Raw genomic sequence first — 20,627 nt, 5'->3', positions numbered from 1 at the left:
AGACAACAACCGAATGGCCTCGATCACATGCGGACATACGGTAAGGCAAGGCAAGGCACAAGTAGTCGGTCGATTATTAAGGAGTATCGGACTACATGTGGACCATGGGGTTGCCAAGACCGACATGTGCTTGTATTTGTATAAGTTCAACCACTCCCAACGTGCGGTAGCACAGGGGTTACAGCAGTAAGATAACTCGACTTGATTTTCGGCACGCACAGAGTCAGGGGTGGGCCTCATAAGGTAAGGTAAGGTAAGGTAGCTAGAGTATGAGGAATGCGTAAGCGGGCTCACAATAAGTGGACAGCGAACGTACTGTATAAAATGCAACTCTTGTGCAGCTGACATCAGTCCGTACTTACCTAACAACAACATGGCAACAACAGCACCAACAACAACACCATGCCCATCCGCGCCTGTCTACGTGTCACTCCTCCTCGTGATCTCCATAAGACGTGAGCGGTAGGAGTAGACCGTGCATTCCCCCGTACATTATTGTTCCCATATATACATATTGTGGCAAGGTCAACCTACCTACCTTACCTATAAGTCTATATGCCGCTCCCTGGGCGAGAAGATGTAGGGGCACCTTGTCACTGAGTCAATACCCTTTGTAATCTCTATGGGAACTTGAGTAGTATGTGTAGACTGTGCTGTATGCCAGACTTGGTATAGTGAATACCTGATGAGTCGAGGTCAATCATGTAGTGCAATACTCGATGAATCTGGAGTGATGGAAAGGTCGATGACCAACGGTGTGGGAATGGTTGTTCGATGAACTCGAGCTAGTCGCATAAACAAAACTGGGTATATTCGGAGTGGCTGCCCGGTCGTCACCGAAGCTTCACGAGTGACGGCAGGCTAAAGAGGCTCGGCGAAGAGAAAAAAGGGTTGGTATAATTAGGTAAGATTATGTATGGATTTTTTGGGTTCGTGACTTTCAAGCATTCCTTCCCGCTTGCTTGCTCGCTTGCTCTGGTATCTCTCGTTCATCATCTGATTCGGATGATTCAGCTACTCTATCGAAAACGTCCCCCAACGACAAGAAATGAAAATAAGGAAATCGCAAAAGCCCATGACTTTTCCTTGGTGACAAGAAGAGAAAAAGGAAGCCGTAACGCCCCCGTCGTTAGATGAAGCTACTCGCCCATGCAGTGAGGTCATGCACTCTATGCAGCAGCAGCCTGGACCGGCTCTGGGGCAGCAGTGGTCAATGGTGGAGACTTGCTTAATGAGCGGGACTCTTCGTCATCACGCACAATGTCGCTGAGACGTGCGCGCTTAGGCGCTGGGGGAGCTTGCGACTTGTACGACTCGAGCTCAGATTCGAGCTGGTCGATTCTTCTTTTCATGTCCTTTTCACGGGACAATGCAGCGTCGAGGTCAGATCGGTACCTCTCTGCCGCATCGTGAGCAAGCTCGGCATTCCGGCGGGCAGCCTGCTCGCTCTGCTCGAGTTCTGCGACACGGCCACGGAACAAATCATTGATGACCTCGAGCTCACTGACGCGAGTCTTGAGGTGACTGCTGTTGGCAGCATTCTCGGCATATGCGTGGTTGTTCTCGAGATGATTTCCGTTGAGAGACGCGGTCGTTGGCGAAGGTTGCCGTAAGGCAAATGAAGGCAGAGATGGAGAGTGGAAGTTGGGCTCAGTCAAGGAGACGTTGTCAAAGATGTGTTGGGGTGCAATGTTGGACGTCGGGGCTGACATTCCAGGTGTGCCGGTACGCGACAAGGGCGAAGGCGATCGGTGTGATTCGCCCGAAGGGATACGATCAGATGCACGGCGTTGAGCAAAGGCACTGCCGACGGGAGTCATGGTCGACTCTGGGTGAGAGGCAGGATAGCCATTTGCTTCAAGGGAAGGCTGATGGGCGGTCAGTGTTACGTGTTTTTTTTTCTGTAGGAGCAACAACAAACCTTCTTCTTGGGTGCACCAGCAGTCTTGACGCGATTCCTGCTCTTGATCACATCCGTCTTGAGGCTGATGGGACGTGGGCGACCGTGCAACTTGAGAAATAACCCACACGCGTTGCAGAGGACGGAGCCCATCTCGTCGCGACGCCATAACGGCGTTGTGCTGGTACCGCAGTTCTGACATACGGGCTAGATGCGGAATCAAGTCTCAGCAATTATAATAAAAAGAAAAATAATTGTTGATGGAAATGTACAATCGCCCGGATCGCTCACAAGCCAAGCACGCTTGTGTTATCGATCGGGTGGATGTCGACGGGAAATTCAAATGCCGAAAGGAACGGGGAAAAGCCCAAAAGGACGACAATAACTCACCGGACCATTTTGCTGACCCCCGGCGGTAGCAGCAGGCGCAGATGTCGCGTAGTTCATGTTGTGCATATGTGATCTGAAGTAGACAGTGTCAACATGGAACGACAGGACATGGGCATGGGCATGGGAGAGACAGTGGTGTTATCAAAAGGACGAAGAGAGATAATGCCAATCTCTTATCAGTCTTCGACGTGCAGCCCTGTTGGCGCTAACCGTAGATAGAGCGAATTGGGAAAGCACGGGCATTATTGACTTGGACCCTGATTCTCGAGTCTCCAGCCTTCCGCTCCACACGAGTCCGAGACAAAAAAGGCCACAGGTGCAACATCAACATCAACAAAGTCATGACAGTAACAACGAATCAACGTTGCTCGAGTCCACATAATGATCAAGACGAAAAGCAAAAAGATAAAACTAACCTTTCGTATGCTGGCACAGATGCTGCCGCCAGCGACGCCAGTGTTGCCAATCCAGGCAACTGAATGGTGTGTGGTCCACTAAAGGACCTTTGCGGCACCTGATAGTGTGGTGTGTGTGAGAGTGGTGCTGCAGACAGCGGACGAGGGATGTCGTGACCCGAATGGAAGAAAGGTCGATCCTCTGGGTAGATGGGCGGCGTTAACGAGGTCGGGTAGTAATGGTGGTTCGTCGCCGTGTGGTGTCTGAAAGGCTCAAGAGGGGCTGGTCGTTGGAGCATTATGTTCGGCTGGGTCGAGTTCTTTTGATGGTATACTTTTTGTCGTCTGGTTCGAGTGTCTGGAGTTGATGACGATGTGAGGCGGTGCAAATTGCAATAACTGATACTTGGTGGTCAAAGGAGTGACTGGGTGTCGTTCTGTGGTAAATGATTGGCAAGGTGCTTATGGTAGCAGGCAATTAGTATTAAGGAAAGTATAGGTGAGTTCTACAACAAGAAAAAAAAAGACTGTCAAAAAGGCATTAGCTACAGGCAAAAAGATGTGGGAGGAGTGTGCAGTGTATAATAATGTACTGTGACGACGGTATCGATTATGATTAGAAGCCCCCCTCGCCGAGATGAATAAGATGAGCGGGCATGACAGGCACAACATCTGCGAACTTACGCCGGTTTTATTGGACGTTGGTCATCGCTTGCACCACACCCGTTCGTTCTTTTACATGCCATACTCTCTCGTCCTTCATAACAATCTTAACGAGCCTCAAAACAAACGGTTATCGGCCAATTTCCATACCATGAACGACTTGGAGTTCATCGTAGATTCTTCACAGTCAATTGAAGACTCTTTGTCTGTACGCAATGGTCATTCCGACACATCTACATGCTGCTCAGTGACGACTGAGTATCCACACCTCGTGCTTTGTGCTTATTCAGTGCGTGCAACAGTGCGAGCATATTCCTTCTGATGCCGGCTTCTATGCGCATCACTTCAAATCTCGGGTGTCGATCGTGCTGCGGGAGCCTTTCTGGTTTCGGCATAGTCGCCAGTTACTCGACAACTTTCAAGCTCCTCTGTTTTCTCTCCGTCCATCTTATCTATATCGCAATCTTCTACTGTTCACTTGGCCGACGGTCATCCTGCCAACGGCGGTCCTTTGTTTTGTCCTAGGTCGTTCAAGCGTGTTCCGTTTGCACTACTCGTCAGGCTGACGTTTGGCCCTTGGGGAAACCCTCCATGATACTTGTAAATAAGCTAAGATTGTCTGACGAGAAAATAGAAAAGCTCCGAGCAGTCCTTGGTCTGAGATCTGGTCCTTGCTATCGCACTACGCTACTCGTGCCTGACCGTGATGACCATATGACAGTCCGATCAGCGGAATGATAGCACGCACCTCGACGACTTGGCTGTTGCGCTTACGGGGTCTTTTACGTGGGCTCGTACGGTCAATCTGCCGCTTTACCCCTGATCAGAACGTCGCGCAACATGAATGCGGGGGGGCGAAGAAGTTGTTGGTTCGCTTGGCCAAAGACGGTGTCAGCGATTAGATCATAGTTGATAGAAGATTGTGATCTTCTATCGTGATGATCGTCTTCATCACATAGTGCTTGATTGGGTTTCTAAAATAAGAGGTTGGTCATAATCGTGAAAGGCTGGGGTCTCTCTTCTAGAAATTGGAAAAGACGCAATCCGTCTCACAAAACTGCCGAGTTTGGATAAAGCACAGGAAGATACAAGAGCCTCGAGGGAGACCCGGTTTCCATGTCGATCAAGTCCGTGATCTCAGAAAAACATGAAGATATGAGCAGACAGTAGTGCATTGTGACCGTATCTCGGCGAATGCGTCTATACTTTGACTATGCATTGCGATAGTGTTTCGGCCAGTTTGTTGATATGCTTCATGAGAAGAGTGTATTTGGACTTCTGAGCCGAGGCTAGCTACACAGTGCTAGACCAAAGGGTGACTTGGTCTCTGTATCAAGCAGTTCCGTGATCTCAAGATGATTGTGAATATTTAAGCATGCTATGCATTGCGACAGTATCTCGACAATACCGTCAATACACTTCTGAGAAAGGTGTATCCCGAGCCCCAAATCGAGGCTACTTTAGCTATACGGCTTTGGACTGGAGGGCGACCCTGTCTCTGAATCGACCAATTTTATGATCTCAGGAAAACGATGACAACTTAGGTGTGTTATGCATTGCGATAGTAGTCCGTGAGAATAATGCACGTCTAGTCTTATGTCTGAAATGGTCTTGCAGCGCTCATTCGGGTATGGGTCCTTCTGTGCCTGTCTATACGACATTCCTGCTCGCAGTCTCCACGAACGTCAGCAGAAAGCAAAGTGACCTGTGACTTGCACCAGGACCTCGAGTAGAGCCGTCTACAGGAGATACATCAAGATCGTGCCACTGGAACTCACTCGGGACAAAGTACCATAGAAAGAGAGTAAGGTAATGTAAAGTCACTTCTGATTTAACATGTAGTTATTGTATGGTTAGCTTCGACTCGCCGAGTCTTTATTGTGTAGTCACTCCCAGTTCACGAGCTACTTAATGTATACTGATCTATAATTCACCGAGTCTTCACTGAGTCTTCACTGAACAATCATACTCGAGCCAGGCAGCGATCTCGGTCTCCCTGGGAGCTTATTGAAAGTGTAGCATACTTCTTATGTTACACATTCAATAGGTTACCTTGTGAGCCCGGTTGGGAATCCACGTTTAAATCTAATCCCAGCAGGTAGCGAGCTTTGCCTAAGTCCTTCCATGAAAAAGTCTAAGCCAGTGGTTTCCGAAACCAAGACATAGTTTGTGCTTTGCCGATGATAAGTAGGTCGTCGACATACACGGCTATAATCAAGTCTCCCGCAAGAAACACACAGGGATCGAAGTCGGCATGTCTGAAGTTGTAGTCGATTAGCCAGGTGCGGAGAGTGCTAAACCATTGCCTTCCTGATTACTTCAAGTCATATAGAGCTTTGTGAAGACGGAGGAGTTTTCCAGAGTCGTAACCAGGTGGTGGTCGTACGTAGATCTCTTCTGACAGGACACTGTTGGGGTAGGCCGTGTCAAAATCCAGCTGTATTCTACATCCTGTGCACTGCAGAGCTTGTATGTGATGAATGAAGGAAAGGTCTCTAGATCGTCAGATCATAGGCACACATCAGGTACGATTTGTCTCTATAGCAAGAAGATTACATATAATGCAAGGTTTACCAATCTAATGAAACAGATGATCCTGTCCATCAAGTCTCTCGCCTGGCTGGGGGATATCGCCCAACCAACTCTGTCCGCCCTTGATCTCCAACTTCTCTTTCAATTCTTGAGTTACCTTTTCGACCTCATCATCGAGCTCGAGATACGACCGCAGGAACTCGCCGACCTCGGTGTTCTCGTGGTTACCTCTAAGCTTCTTAGCGACCGTGGCGTCGGAGGTATAGATGTTCACATCGACTGCGCTGTGGCCATGTGTGCTCCAGCCTGTTTGACTGCGACGACTGATCATGTCTGCAAGAACGTAGGGTGCGGTCAAGGGGTGTCCGATCAGCGCATCGATCTCCTCTGAGGAAGCATCGTGAATGCCCATGCTTTCCTCAACAAGACTGTGCAAATAAGCCCTCAGGTCCTTGACTGAGCTGGCAGATGGAGCTTGCTTCGGGAGCGAGGCAAGGTGTTGCTGATACTGCAAGGTCGTGTACTCTGCCGAATGCGAGGCATTTGCGAGTACTCCAGGGTACCAGAGGTATTCGGGGTAGGTCGAGTGTAGTTCTAAAAAGTCAGCAGGATTCTTTCGATCGATTCAGAAACGGATTCTCACGTCTCGCAGAGGCTAGCCCGCCAGTCTCATGGTCGCTGGTGCTAACCATCAGACCCTCCGTATCGTCTTCTTCCAAGAAATCAAGCACAGCCTGTATGGTTCTGTCATAAGCGAGCACTTCGTGCACTTGCGCCGCAGGATCGTTCGCGTGGCCGGCGTGATCAATCCTGCTTCCCTCAATCATGATAAAGAACCCCTTCTCACTGTCCTTGGTAGCATCGCTAAGTGCTCTGAGAGCAGTTTTGGCCATCTCCTCAAGCGAAGGGTAGGTGTCCTCGACGAATCTGCGGTCAATCTCGTAAGGGATATCTCGCGAAGCAAGTAGACCAAGCAATGGCAGCTCCACAGCCGAGCCAAGTTTGAGACCGTCGAAGTCTTTGCGTGTAGAGATATAGTTCCATCCATTCTCTGCTGCCTGGTCGATAAGATCCAGGTCATCTGCTCTGCAACCACCTTCAGTCGTGTTTGGCTGGAAATGGCAACGACCTCCACCGAGGATGAGGTCAACAGTTCTTCCAAGAGGACCATTGCCAATAAGCTGGTCAGCGATCATATCTTCCATCTCGCGTCTTCTAACGTGACTGGCGAAACAAGCAGGTGTGGCATCCGTGATGCGCGTGGTGACAACGAGTCCAGTAGTGTAGCCCGCTCTCTTCGCTGCCTCCATGATACTGCCGCAAGGCGAAAAGTCTGGCAACACTGATATGGCACCATTATAGCTCTTCATACCGCAACTGAAGGCGGTGGCCCCAGCGGCGCTGTCGGTGACAAGCGAAGAACTGCTTCTGGTACGGCTCTGTCCGATGAGGTGCTGATCCAGTACGAGTGAGTCGCTGTAGGGCAGGGCATCAACATATTGCCTAAAGCTGCGAGTCAAGCTCAGACTTGTTGGGCCCATGCCATCGCTGACCATGAAGATCAAGTTGCGCTTTCCAGACGGAGCTTTGCTGCCATCTGTGGGTTTCGTTGGGCCTGTGGTCTGGTGCTGATAGACGACGGCGAGCACGATTACTGCAGTAGTGGCCAGAAGAGCCCAAACAAATAGACCAACTTCTCTCCATCGCGACCAACGCGAGTATTCTGCGCCGCGTCCAGTCGGCTGCCCAGTCAGCAACGCATCTTCTTCTGCCAAATCAGCCTCATGCTCCGACGAGGGTCGCCGTGTCAACAACGGCTCTTGACCTCTGACCATTGCTCCGAATATTGGGTTGTACTCAGGTCTGATATGGTGCAAGGTCACAAGTGTGCCAGGTCAACGACACCGAACCAAGTGCGACAAGCCAGTGGACTGCGATGACGTTGTAACGGGATTATTTCGGCGGAATATTGTCCGATCATGGTATAAACGAAATACCCGTGGGTACCTTATATAGTGTAGAGGACCACTTGACACTTCACGTCGAAGCCACGGACACAGAAGACGGCCCTACGATGGGCGCTCCGGGAGGAGACGAAGAGGACGTCAGGCGGACACGAGCTTGCAGGCACGCGCTAGATCATATGTTTTCCCCGCAGGTGTCATAGTACCTGATGTAGTACTGAAGGAGCCGCAGTATCCTAGCCACAAGATGTAGGAACCAGAGAGTTGATGATACTATAGCAAGCCTAGACACAAGGGCAGGCGAAACGAGTGCAGGCACCAAAGAATTGTTCGATTGCTCTCCAGGAATCGAATCGCGATAGGTGCCTCTGCAGCAAGGTAGTCACGGTATGATAGACATCTGAAAACGAGCTGGGGCAGACGGTACGGTACTAGTGAGCAGCAGGCCACGAAGTCATTGCGATGTGACTGTTGGGTAACCACAAAGTGATGTTTCGGTGACTCCGATATGATGGCCTAGTAAGTAGGAAATGAAACGAGTAATCAATGAATGCTGGCTGAATTCGATTTAACTATAGAGTGATTTTCGAGTGAGTGCAGAGTGAATGCTAAGTGATGGTTAGATGAAAGCTTATCGATCGGTTAGAGAGATCTGAAGATCGGCCGATTATCTAATCTCAAGATCTTGATCTTATCAGTGTACCAGCTTCCACCATCTATGGTATAGCACAACCAATTGCACAAAACAATGTCAACACTATAGCAAATGCGCTCAATTGTTTAAGGAGTATCAAATGGGATACAGAGTACTGAGCGCATCTACTCTGCTATAAAGTATAAGGAGATAGGACTACATCAATCTGCAATGGAGCGATATGTAACTAAGGTAGATATAGCCTGAGGCTCGAGATAATGCTGTAACTGTGATTAATAGGTCAGATCGCGTCCAACTTATCGAACGTTCATCGCATTACTACTCTCGAGATATGCACGATCTACTACATCCTTACTTCAAGTCATTGACTATCTATGATAGTCACTTTTATTCTATTCACAATTCGCTCTACCTCTAGTTTGACTAGTCCACTATTAATCATACCTTGGGTTTAACTCGTTGACCATTCACTATACCGTCAATTCGACTCATTGACCATTCACTATACCTTTAATTCAGTTCATCGACCATTCACTATACCTTCAATTCAGCTCATTGATCATTCACTATACCTTTGATTCGATTCATTGACCATTCCTTTCTGTGTTTCATCCACGGTTCATTATACCTACAATTTAGGACTCGTTCATCATTTGACTCGTTCACTATTGACCATATCTTCCATCTGGACTTCTACTATGTACCGTATCGTCATCTCCAACTTCCTTCTACCTCGTTGAAGATTCTTGCTAACCAGTCTTGTAAGACCAGCAAAGCTGCTGTACTTCGTATGTGATAGGTTAGGGAGCAGCCCCGGGAATAGATGTACACAAATTGTCAGCATGCAATGCATGTCGTTAGTAAATGTCGTACTATTTCGGCATCGTCTATGCTACATGTGGCGCGGGATGAGGATATCTTCTACCAAGCGTTCAGCTATACATATCATTAAATCGCCGGAACGAAGGGCAAGAAAACCCCTTTGGCGCCATAAAGATCAATATCGTTGGACCCAATGCTGGACATCACCACAGACCATTTGGTGTACATCCCTTTTTTGTTTTGCCCCACCTTGTTTTCATGTTCTGGAAACCCCCACTCTTCATGCCTTAAGCTTCTCCGTCAATTCGGGCACCTTTTCGAACAGATCGCCAACTAGGCCGACATCGGCAACTTGGAAAATTGGAGCGTCGGCATCCTTGTTGATGGCAGCAATGACCTTGCTGTCCTTCATACCAGCAAGATGCTGAATGGCGCCCGAGATTCCGACGGCTAGATAAAGCTGAGGAGCGACGTTCTTGCCGGTCTGACCGACCTGAAGCGAGTTGTCTGCGAATCCCGAGTCGACGGCAGCTCTGCTAGCACCGATGGCTGCGCCCAATGCGTCGGCGAGCGGAGGAATGACCTTTTCGAAATCGTCCTTGCTCTTGAGACCACGGCCGCCAGACACAACACGCTCAGCGGTGGCGAGATCAGGACGGTCAGACTTGGCGAGGTCTTCACTGACCCAGGTGGTGGGGCACTCGGCCTTGGGGTCTACACCCTCCTCAAGCGAAGCACTGCCACCTGTTGCTGCGCCGGAGGGGAACGCGGTGCCTCGGACGGTGACAACCTTTGGCGAGTCTGCGGTCTGAACGGTAAGGATTGCGTTGCCGGCATAGATGGGACGGACGAAGGCTATGAATTGTTGGTTAGCTCGGTGTATTCTTTCACACAGATGGCGTGAGATTCATACTGTCTTCGCCTTCAATGTCGGTGATGTCTGAGATTTGCTGAACGTCCAAGAGTGCGGCGACGCGAGGCATCAAGTTCTTTCCGAACGCCGAGTGGCCAGCCAGGATGTGAGTGAAGCCGCCCTTCTTGACATTCTCGACCAATAGAGGAGCATAGTTCTCTGGTAGACCCTTGTCGTACGAGGCGTTGTCGACGAAGATGATCTTTTCTAGGCCCTCCACTTTTGCTGCTTCCTCGGCCACGGCCTTGACATTTCCACCCGCGACAAAGCCGGTGACTGATCCACCGAGCTTCATGGCTGCTGAGACCGCAGCAAGCGACGACATGTTCAGCTTTCCCTCTCTCTGCTCCAGAACGGCAAGGGTCGATAGCAGGCGGGCAAGAGAAGCATTGCGGGAGAGGGGCGAAGTGCGCAGGCATGTGCGGGCCTGCCGTAACGCAGTCTGTTTTGCTATTGAGAACATGTTGACGATGTAGCTGTGGAATATGGTGGATGCTGAGCGTGGAGGAAAAAGGAAGAGAGGAAGAGGGATTGGCTTCGATTAATGATTGTCTCTTTGCTAGCAGTTATTTCCCCGCTTGAAGATGTGCTACACCAGTGCTACAACTGCGACTTCCCTCTACAAGTATCAGCATCATAAGATACAAGAAACTCTCCCGATATCGCCGAGGCCTGGCAGATTGTCGGTTCCACTCCGTACATGCTCGAACAGATCTGATAGTGTTGCCAAGACAATCAACGACAGGCCAAGCCTTTTGTTCAGACGCGTGAAGTGAAGCTAAAAGCCAGAAGCCAGCAAGAACGGGAAGGAACGAGCGAGGTGTAGGAAGGTACGGTATATTCACAATTCATCTCTCTCTCCCTGGCCCCCATCGACTTTGCGCCAGGATTGATTACTGTTCACGACCATCTCCATCACTCAATTTGTTACTCTATCCAGACTCGCGCATTCTCAACCAATCCGGTCATACCAATAGAACACTTGACCATATCCTGAACCCGCGCCTTCTCAGGATCGCGTCGCGGGTCAATCAAGCCCCAGCTTACCTTCACTTCCATCACGATCCATCTCGGAGATTCCTGTCCAGCTCCATCAGCTGCGCATCGCTACCATGGATCCTCTCGCCAGTGAAGATACTGAGCACGCGCCCGGTGCCGTGTCTGACGAGCTGATCCACGCCGAGAATGAAGCCGTAGAGAAAGCCCAGACTGAAGCAAATGGTATACAATAATCATCCAGTCGCCTGCGCTTGTACACAACCCCATATCTAACAATCAATCTCTACAGACCAGGATACGTCAATGGCGGAAGACAGCACATCGGTAGATGCCGACAAGTCGCAAGATCAAGCAGAGCCAGCGCCTGGAGCAGCATCAGATAATCCTCTTGATGCCCCAGACGCGCCACAACCAGACAATGACCAGCTCGAGGCCGAGGACGAGGACATGGCCGACACGACTGATGGAACCAAGAAGGAAGAAGCGAACGCGGACAACGATGCCCCTGAGGCAGTCGAAGATACCTTGGAAGCGCAACCTGCCCAGACCAAGGCTAATGTCGAATCGACAGCACGCGCCCATCTCATTGAACAGGCCCATGCCATCATCCTTCCCAGCTATAGCTCTTGGTTCGATATGCACCAGGTCCACAATCTTGAGCGAAAAGCTCTGCCTGAATTCTTCAATACGCGCAACCGTAGCAAGACTCCGGCAGTTTACAAAGACTACCGCGACTTCATGATCAACACCTACCGACTGAACCCTGCCGAATACCTGACCGTCACTGCGTGCAGGAGAAACCTCGCTGGTGATGTCTGCGCTATCATGCGCGTCCATGCGTTCCTCGAGCAGTGGGGACTGATCAACTATCAGGTACAACCTTGTCCGTCTCCTCACAGCAGAGCGTGCCTACTGACATGCTGCACAGATCGATCCTGACACCAGGCCTTCAAACATTGCTCCTCCATTCACTGGCCACTTCAAGATTACTGCGGATACGCCCCGCGGCCTTCAACCCCACCAGCCCGCTCCTAACCACATCGTTGCGCCTGGACGTGCATATGCTCCTACCGATCGCCTGGCCAGCCAGGGTCCTGCATCCCAAGCCGACCTCAATCTCAAGATCCGACGGAACATCTATGACTCTACCGGCAAAGATGTGACACCTGGAAAGGAGGAGGAAGGTGCCAACGGCGAAGCCAATGGAGCAGCCGAAGATAACCTTGTCGAGGCACTCAAGCAAGAAGGAAAACAGCACTTCTGCTACGCATGCGGCAAAGACTGCACTCGTGTGCGCTATCACAACAGCAAAGCACCTCCGGCATCCGCTCCCGGAAAGACCGGTGCCATGGTCAAGTTTGATCTCTGTCCCTCGTGTTTCATGGAAGGACGTTATCCCAATTCTAGTGGACCGGCGGACTACACCAAACTCGAGAACGAAAAGTACACCAGCATTGCCGACCGAGAAGCACCCTGGTCCGACAGTGAACTTCTTTTGTTGCTCGAGGGTCTGGAGTTGTACGACGAGAACTGGGATTCCGTCGCCAACCACGTCGGCAGTCGTACGCGCGAGGAGTGTGTCCTCAAGTTTTTGCAGCTGGAAATCGAAGACAAGTATCTTGAGGGCGAAGAGGTTGACGGAGTCAAAGACAACCTTGCCTACCTTGGCAGCGGACGCATTCCATTCTCACAAGCGGACAATCCAGTCATGAGCGTCATGGCATTTCTAGCTGGTCTCGCCGATCCTTCCGTCGCCGCAACAGCGGCAGGAAAGACTGTCAACGAGATGAAGCAGCACATCCGAGACAGACTCGAGAAAGAGTCGACCGAGAAACCCCAAGAAGCGTCAGCAGAAGCCACGCAAGGTGACAAACCCGCGACTTCTGAAGGCTCAGATGCCGTCAAAGACGAGAACAGCATGGACGTCGACAAGCCCGCGACAAGCACGACAGTCGCGAAGACAACCCAGAACACCAATGCCTCATCACCTGCGACCGTTGCGCTCTCCCTCACAGCCGCTCGCTCTGCGGCACTGGCGTCTCATACCGAGCGACACATCACCTCGCTCATCTCCGCGAGCACGAATCTCCAGATGCAGAAATTAGAGATGAAGCTCCAGCAGTTCACCGAGATGGAGACGTTGCTACAGGCTGAGCGACGCGAACTTGAAAGACAGAGGCAGAGACTCTTCCTTGATCGATTGGCGTTCAAAAAGCGGGTCCGGGAAACGGAAGAGAAGTTCCGTCGATTGGGCGTCACCCTGCCCGCTCCCGGCGCCGCTAGTGGCAGTAAAAATGGCGAAGAGAACGATGATGGTGCTGTCGAGGGTGGTGATGAAGGACGACTGCAATTGCAACCTGGAGATGGCACGGATGGCGGTGCTGTGCAACCTCTGAGCACGACTGGTGAAGTCAAGACGCTCGAGATTTGAGATATCATCTGGTCTTATCAGTAGGCGTTTTTTTTTTTCCAAGATTCATGAAATCGAGTGGTTCGAAGGAACAAAGATACGAATTATCCTTCTTATTCAGATCATTACCAGCATGCAGTAATGAGGAGTCGATGATTCTACAGTGTGATTATCCCACTCTCAGCATGTGCAGTGGATCTGACGAGCGGGGAGAATGGTTTCCTCAATCTCGCACGCAACGCTAGTATGCAAGAGGAGGAAACCGTCGTCTATTGGGGCAGGGAAACTAAAATCATCTATGGGGACATAAGTGTCTGATTCCTGTGGTATCATGTTTCTTACTCTATGTCTGACAGAACAAGCTCTAAACAGTGTATCGTTCATATTCAGGAAAAGTGACAACGCGCCTCCATCTCACGCAGTCTCTCTTCAGCCACAACCCCATTCCACGTCTCTTTGCCGTCTGCTGCTCCTGGTCCCAGCACTGGCACGCCGACCTGCTCTATAGCGAGACTGGCCGCGACGTTACCCCACAGAGCAGCAGTGTATACATCGCCCCCGCTCCTGACAAGACCGACGGCCAGACCGCCCAAGAAGCCGTTCCCGCCTCCCGTGGGATCTATCACTTTGCTCGAGTCTGTGTGGAAAGCGGGAAACCATATTGCGTTCCCGGAGGTTCGGACGTAGCAGCCGTCTCTCCCTGAGCGAACGACAACGGCAAGTTTATGTGCAGGCGCATTGTTGCCGTCGCTTCTGGTGATGCCCTCGAGTAGTCTCTTGCTGCATTCCTCGACGACTGCTTTGTCAACGTGGCCGTCAGCGGCGTTCGCATCCGCCGCGAATAGAGATGCTAGTTCTGCGTGGTTCGGGCTGATAACATCGATATATTTTAGTGCTTCGATAGTGTTGTTTAACTCTGAAGGAACGCAGAGATCTGGCACGGGTTCCCAGATGAACAGAGGTCGGGGTAAGCCTTGTCCTAGCGCAGATCCCCTTCTCTCCAACACCCCCTCGACAAGCTCGATACTTCTCGAAGCTGAGCAAATCAGATGGAATGACTTTGCGCTCAGCAGTTCCGGAGACGGGTCAAGGTGTGTGAGTCGCAACTTTGGCGTCAGATACTTAAAAGCACGATGCTCGTTCGCGCCATATCCATTCCAGCCTTTGGTCGTTAATCCATCACGTTGCCGCATTAGAACTCCAGTGTCCCATTTGGCAATCTCGGTGCGTATGGAGTCTGGGAAATCGGTGCCGCAGTCTACGATCCAACCTACTCGGGAAGACAATGGTGGTGGCGATAGGACTCGTGCACCGATGGCGCTATATGTTCCTGCACCACCAATGACATTCAGGCGGGGTGTTTGGTCTGCTTCCGATGGAGATGGGTAAATATCATCTGTATTTGATTACAATTGGTCAGAAAACGACATTGAGCGTATGAAACAACATATTTCTTCTTTTTTCGTATTTGACGATTTGAAAAGGAATGGCCGATAGACCTGTGGATCTGATAGACCTAGCAGCAAGTGACGCCAGTCGATGCCACGGTATAAGAAATGTTTAGGCAATACAAGAAATCATGATCCACGTGCAGCTCTGGTCACAGTGATGTTTCGAGTCTTCTCCGAGCTATCAATGTACATAGCACGCAGCGAATCGAAAGACCTACCTACCGATGATGAACATGCCAAGTGTGCAGAAGTCTACCTCATATTCACGAGTTTGAGCCATCTCTGACTTATCGAAAGCAGATCAAACGATGAAAAGCAGAACTAACAGTGGTTGTAGCTGTTGTTCAATTATTGCCGAGGGTGTTCTTATTGACCACTGCTCATCAACGGCAGAGTGGAAGAATAGAAGCGGTGACGGATCGACTGTACCCGTGTAGCCACAGCAGCCCAGCGTATGGAGAAAGTCAAAGGAAGAAAGAAACGGAGTTTCTAGACCAGAGGCTAGAGAATGCTTCACCCTTAGTGAAACCCTGCGTTGGCTGTACTGACCTATCAGCACGCGTGGCGAAAGAATGACCTGCGGTTCCGAAGGGGACGACAATGTAAGACGGCCGCCTGAGAGTATGGAATCCGCCTCGGCAACAGTCATTGGGGCGAAATGGTTTTGCGTGTAGGGTCGTTGTGGTGCACTGCCAGCAGCATACGAGGATGAATCTGATTCGCCTGGATCCGGTTGAGACGCGCTTAGTCCAACCATATCTCGTTTGGCCGCACTCTGGGGAGAAGAGTTTTTCGAGACGTTTTGGGTGGCAGAGTGAGATAAAAGTCAGCGACCTACCGAAGAGACCATACCCATCCATTTCTCATCACATTCTCTTCTTTTTGAGTTGCTTCATCACTTTCCAGCACTTTCTCGAATTTTGCAGTGAATTTTCCGATTGTATTAGCATTTACCGTGGCCAGAAGGAGTGGTTTTCATAAGGCGCGAGTAATTGAGCCGCTAAGGACTGCGGACCCCTTGGCCGAAGAGTGGGCCCCACATTTCGCCACGAAAAAAACCTGCCATATAACAGAACCAGTCTCCCACTTTCGTCTTTTGAGCATCTGCTGCAGCCGACAACATGTCTAAGACTGAGAACAAGCAGAGCATCAAGGTGCTCGACGAGCTCCTGGCCAAGCTCAACATCTCCAAGGAGCAGGACCAAATCAACGGTGCCTCCCAGGAGATCGCTATCTTCATTAACGGAGACATCGAGGAGAAGGATGCGCCCACCAAGTGAGTATAACCATGAACAAGACGATGAATAAATAGAGAATTGCGGCTAATACATGATTTTTCAGGGCCGTCGAGACTCTCGTGAAGCAGCTCTCCAACAAGAAGGATGCTCTCGCCAGAGAGCGTGCCTGCGATGCCATCAAGGCTATCGCCTCCCACAACCAGGTCAACCCTGCAGTTGAGCCTTACCTTGTGGAGCTCCTTCCCAAGGTGCTCGCCGCTGTCGGTGACAAGATGGTCCCCGTGAAGAACGCCGCCTCTGCTGCCGCTCTTGCCATCACCCGCGCCGCCAACGCCAACGCCGTCAAGGCACTCATCCCTCACTACATTCACTCCATCCGTGAGGCCCAGAAGTGGCCCGAGAAGATGTGCGATCTTGAGTGCATCGAGCTTCTCGCCGAGACCTCCCCGGCTCAGACCGCTTACCGTGTCCCTGAGCTGATCCCCATCGTCTCCGAGGCCATGTGGGACACCAAGGCTGATGTCAAGAAGAAGGCTTACGGCACCATGGAGAAGATCTGTGGTCTCATTGTCAACAAGGATATTGAGCGTTTCATTCCTGAGCTGATCAAGTGTATCTCCAAGCCTGAGAAAGTCCCCGAGACCATTCACTTGCTCGGTGCCACCACTTTCGTCACTGACGTCCACGAGCCTACTCTTGCCATTATGGTTCCCCTTCTCGAGCGTGGTCTTAACGAGCGTGAGACCGCCATCAAGAGAAAGGCCGCTGTCATTATTGACAACATGTGCAAGCTTGTCGAGGACCCCCAGATTGTTGCCTCTTTCTTGCCCAAGCTTATGCCCGCTCTTCTCCACAACGAGGGCAACCTCGCTGACCCCGAGGCCCGTGGCAAGACCACACAGGCCCTCGAGACTCTCCGCCGTGTCGGTCACGTCGTTGACGGCAAGGCTCCTGAGATCTCCAAGGACAGTGACGTCGCCACTGTTGCTGGTGTCCTGAAATCCATCATCGGTGATAAGGCTGAGAAGCTCGACACCATCGTCAACTACGTTGGTGCCATCGGTGGTCAGCTTGTTGACGAGAAGGACACTGACGCCACTTCCTGGGCTATCAACACCATGCCCTTCCTCACCATCCTTGTTGGCGATGAGGCTGCCGCCACCGCCGAGACTCTCCGCAAGCGCGCTTCTCCTGGTGCTGCTGCCGAGAACGAGACCGAGCCCGATGAGGAGGAGGGCGAGGATCTCTGCAACTGCACATTCAACTTGGCCTACGGTGCTAAGATTCTCCTGAACCAGACCCATCTTCGTCTGAAGCGTGGTCAGCGTTACGGTCTCCTCGGACCCAACGGTTCCGGAAAGACCACCCTCATGCGCGCCATCAACAACGAGCAGGTCGAGGGTTTCCCCAAGCAAAACGAGGTCAAGACCGTCTACGTCGAGCACGATTTGGACTCTGCCGACACTGAGCAGACTGTCATCGGCTGGACCATGATGAAACTCCAGCAGGTCGGCATCAACACATCTGAGGATGAGGTCCGCAAGACCCTCATCGACTTCGGTTTCGCCGCTGACCAGCTCGACGGTGGCATCACCTCCCTCTCCGGTGGCTGGAAGATGAAGTTGGCTCTTGCCCGTGCCGTTTTCGAGGAGCCCGACATTCTTCTCCTCGACGAGCCCACTAACCATTTGGACGTCAAGAACGTTGCATGGCTCGAGAATTACCTCACCACCTCCCCTTGCACATCCATCATCATCTCTCACGACTCCAGATTCTTGGACAACGTTATCCAGCACGTCATCCACTACGAGCGCTTCAAGCTCAAGCGTTACCGAGGAAAGCTCTCCGAGTTCGTCAAGCGCGTCCCATCTGCTAAGTCTTACTACGAGCTTGGTGCCTCCGAGATGGAGTTCAGATTCCCTGAGCCCGGTTTCCTTGAGGGTGTCAAGACCAAGGCCAAGGCCATCGTTCGTGTCTCCAACATGACCTTCCAGTACCCTGGTACTCCCAAGCCCCAGATCCAGGATGTTACCTTCCAGTGCTCTCTCGGCTCCCGTATTGCCGTCATCGGTCCTAACGGTGCTGGCAAGTCTACTCTCGTCAACGTCCTCACTGGTGAGCTTATCCCCACGTCTGGTGATGTCTACCAGCACGAGAACATCCGCATTGCCTACATCAAGCAACACGCTTTCGCTCACATCGATCACCACCTCGACTCCACTCCTTCCGAGTATATCCAGTGGCGTTTCCAGACTGGTGAGGATCGTGAGACCATGGATCGTGCCAACAAGATCGTCACTGAGGACGACGAGAAGGCTATGGACAAGATCTACAAGATCGAGGGCACCGAACGTCGTGTCATTGGTATCCACTCCCGCAGAAAGTTCAAGAACTCTTACGAGTACGAGTGTTCGTTCGCTCTCGGTGAGAACGTCGGCATGAAGAACGAGAGATGGACTCCCATGATGACCGCGGACAACGCCTGGATTCCCCGTAGCGAGATCATGCAATCTCACCAGAAGCTTGTTGCTGAGGTTGATCAGAAGGAGGCTCTCGCCTCTGGACAGTTCCGTCCTCTTGTCCGTAAGGAGATTGAGGAGCACTGCGAGCAATTCGGTCTCGATGCTGAGCTCGTTTCCCACTCCCGCATGCGTGGTCTCTCCGGTGGTCAACGTGTCAAGGTCGTCCTTGCCGCTTGCTCGTGGCAGCGTCCTCACTTGATCGTCCTCGACGAGCCCACCAACTACCTCGACCGTGACTCCCTTGGTGCTCTTTCCAAGGCCATTAAGTCCTTCGAGGGTGGCGTTATCATCATTACTCACAACGCCGAGTTCACCAAGCACCTTACCGAGGAAGTCTGGGCTGTCCAGAACGGTCGCATGACTCCTTCCGGTCACAACTGGGTGCAGGGCCAGGGCGCTGGTCCTCGTCTCACTGAGAAGGGCGAGGAGGAGGAGAAGTTCGACGCCATGGGCAACAAGATCGAGGGCACCAAGAAGAAGGCTAAGCTTACCTCTGCTGAGCTCAGGAAAAAGCGCAAGGATCGTATCAATAGACGCAAGGCGGGAGAAGAGGTGTTCTCTGACGAGGAGTAACCCATGGGTACCAAGTAGGCGTTAATAGGCACCGGTAGACGATGCCTCGATTATGATAGATGCTAGTTTTCGAAAAGCGGAATGAATTTCAAAGTATTCTCTTTATTATATCTGAGCAGCAGAGCCTTGAATACCTGCCTGTGATATATTACCAGCTTGACACCATGGTCCTGCTACATGTATCGGTATAGGGAGTTGGTATACCATGTTGGCCGACTAGCCTAACGAGATGCGGGAGATCTTGAGATTAGATAAGCGGAAAATCTTCCACAACTTTGTAAGGTCTTGGCTAGGTAGTTCCAGGGTTCACGAACCGTAAAACGTTCCTAGGTACTTGTATCTTGTGTTGACGCCAGCCGGCGTACTTTACTAATAGCTATAGCTGTAAATACAAGGCCTATGATCACACGTCTGTTGTAGTTCTGCACACTCCATAAAGAATGCCACAATCCTAGTTCCGATGGGCCAATTATAGTCAATTGGATTTCGCTTCCGAGACAGCAAGAAATTTCTATCTTCACCTCACTGAGCATTCGTCAAGGCTCCCGAGCGTAATGGCCGAGCCTTTAGTCTGCGTTCACCAAAATCTCAAGCTGTTTCTAATATGCAGCTGATTTGTAGGTCGATCCACGTATCCAGGGACGTCCACCTATCATCGCCTCTGTACTTTGAACTAAGCAGTTCTAACTGTAGACACTAGTATCCAGGTCCAATTCTGCCACGGTTCCATCTTTTTTACAGAAGGAAATATGCATCCTCAAATTGATGATCCCGATATCAGACAATCAGCACTCGACTAGTTCACGTGGTTCCAAATGTGAAACGATCCGTCAGACGCTCGCAAACGTCCACTCCAGACAGGTCGATTCAGAACTTCGTTATTTTTCCAGAATCTCGAATCAGACTCTAGTGCGAAGGGCAGTACACGTTAGGTGATGGAAACTCAGCTCAGGCATCTTGTAATGACCGTTTCACGTGAGTGATGGCCCTAAACGAGCGCCGAGTATTGTCTTACAAACAGTGAAGGAAGCCGGTATATCTTCTCTCTTCTTGTCTGAAAAGGTTCGCTGGTATCAAACTCAATCCCCCTTCCGAGATACATTCTTCGGAGTTTAAGCGCCCAGGGTCTACTGCACCAGAACAGAGACCACAGAGAGGCCCCAACCAAACGCCGTTCCTCGAATTGGTTCTGGTTGACAT

At 51.1% G+C, this 20,627-nt stretch overlaps 6 protein-coding genes across 7 annotated transcripts; 2 read left to right on the top strand and 4 right to left on the bottom strand.

Moving 5' to 3' along the window:
• Positions 1–1,169: 1,169 nt before the first annotated feature.
• AAFC00_002204 (uncharacterized protein) lies at positions 1,170–2,984 on the bottom strand (the record flags this gene model as incomplete). Of its 2 annotated transcripts, XM_069341492.1 has the most annotated exons (4): positions 1,170–1,868; positions 1,922–2,107; positions 2,291–2,363; positions 2,707–2,984. In XM_069341492.1, 4 exons carry the CDS (start codon positions 2,982–2,984, stop codon positions 1,170–1,172), a joined length of 1,236 nt encoding a protein of 411 aa, XP_069201573.1. The 2 variants fall into 2 exon arrangements, with proteins under 2 accessions (XP_069201573.1, XP_069201574.1); XM_069341491.1 differs by lacking the exon at positions 2,707–2,984 and having other exon boundaries at positions 2,291–2,356.
• Positions 2,985–5,926: 2,942 nt separating this feature from the next.
• AAFC00_002203 (uncharacterized protein) lies at positions 5,927–7,715 on the bottom strand (the record flags this gene model as incomplete). Its single annotated transcript, XM_069341490.1, has 2 exons — positions 5,927–6,474; positions 6,524–7,715. The coding sequence occupies 2 exons, from the start codon at positions 7,713–7,715 to the stop codon at positions 5,927–5,929; spliced, it is 1,740 nt and encodes a 579-aa protein (XP_069201572.1).
• Positions 7,716–9,601: 1,886 nt separating this feature from the next.
• AAFC00_002202 (uncharacterized protein) lies at positions 9,602–10,697 on the bottom strand (the record flags this gene model as incomplete). Its single annotated transcript, XM_069341489.1, has 2 exons — positions 9,602–10,176; positions 10,235–10,697. The coding sequence occupies 2 exons, from the start codon at positions 10,695–10,697 to the stop codon at positions 9,602–9,604; spliced, it is 1,038 nt and encodes a 345-aa protein (XP_069201571.1).
• Positions 10,698–11,346: 649 nt separating this feature from the next.
• On the top strand, positions 11,347–13,664 carry AAFC00_002201 (uncharacterized protein; the record flags this gene model as incomplete). The annotated part of the gene is made up of 3 exons (XM_069341488.1): positions 11,347–11,455; positions 11,523–12,106; positions 12,162–13,664. 3 exons carry the CDS (start codon positions 11,347–11,349, stop codon positions 13,662–13,664), a joined length of 2,196 nt encoding a protein of 731 aa, XP_069201570.1.
• Positions 13,665–14,029: 365 nt separating this feature from the next.
• Positions 14,030–15,374, bottom strand: AAFC00_002200 (uncharacterized protein; the record flags this gene model as incomplete). The annotated part of the gene is made up of 2 exons (XM_069341487.1): positions 14,030–15,039; positions 15,317–15,374. 2 exons carry the CDS (start codon positions 15,372–15,374, stop codon positions 14,030–14,032), a joined length of 1,068 nt encoding a protein of 355 aa, XP_069201569.1.
• Positions 15,375–16,215: 841 nt separating this feature from the next.
• On the top strand, positions 16,216–19,427 carry AAFC00_002199 (uncharacterized protein; the record flags this gene model as incomplete). Its single annotated transcript, XM_069341486.1, has 2 exons — positions 16,216–16,370; positions 16,436–19,427. 2 exons carry the CDS (start codon positions 16,216–16,218, stop codon positions 19,425–19,427), a joined length of 3,147 nt encoding a protein of 1,048 aa, XP_069201568.1.
• Positions 19,428–20,627: the final 1,200 nt, after the last annotated feature.

The sequence above is a fragment of the Neodothiora populina genome, assembly GCF_041146345.1.
Source record: "Neodothiora populina strain CPC 39397 chromosome Unknown canker_contig_14, whole genome shotgun sequence".
NCBI classification, from domain to species: domain Eukaryota; kingdom Fungi; phylum Ascomycota; class Dothideomycetes; order Dothideales; family Dothioraceae; genus Neodothiora; species Neodothiora populina.
The sequence above is the reverse complement of the archived record's forward strand: the minus strand, read 5'-3'. Positions and strand labels throughout refer to the sequence as shown.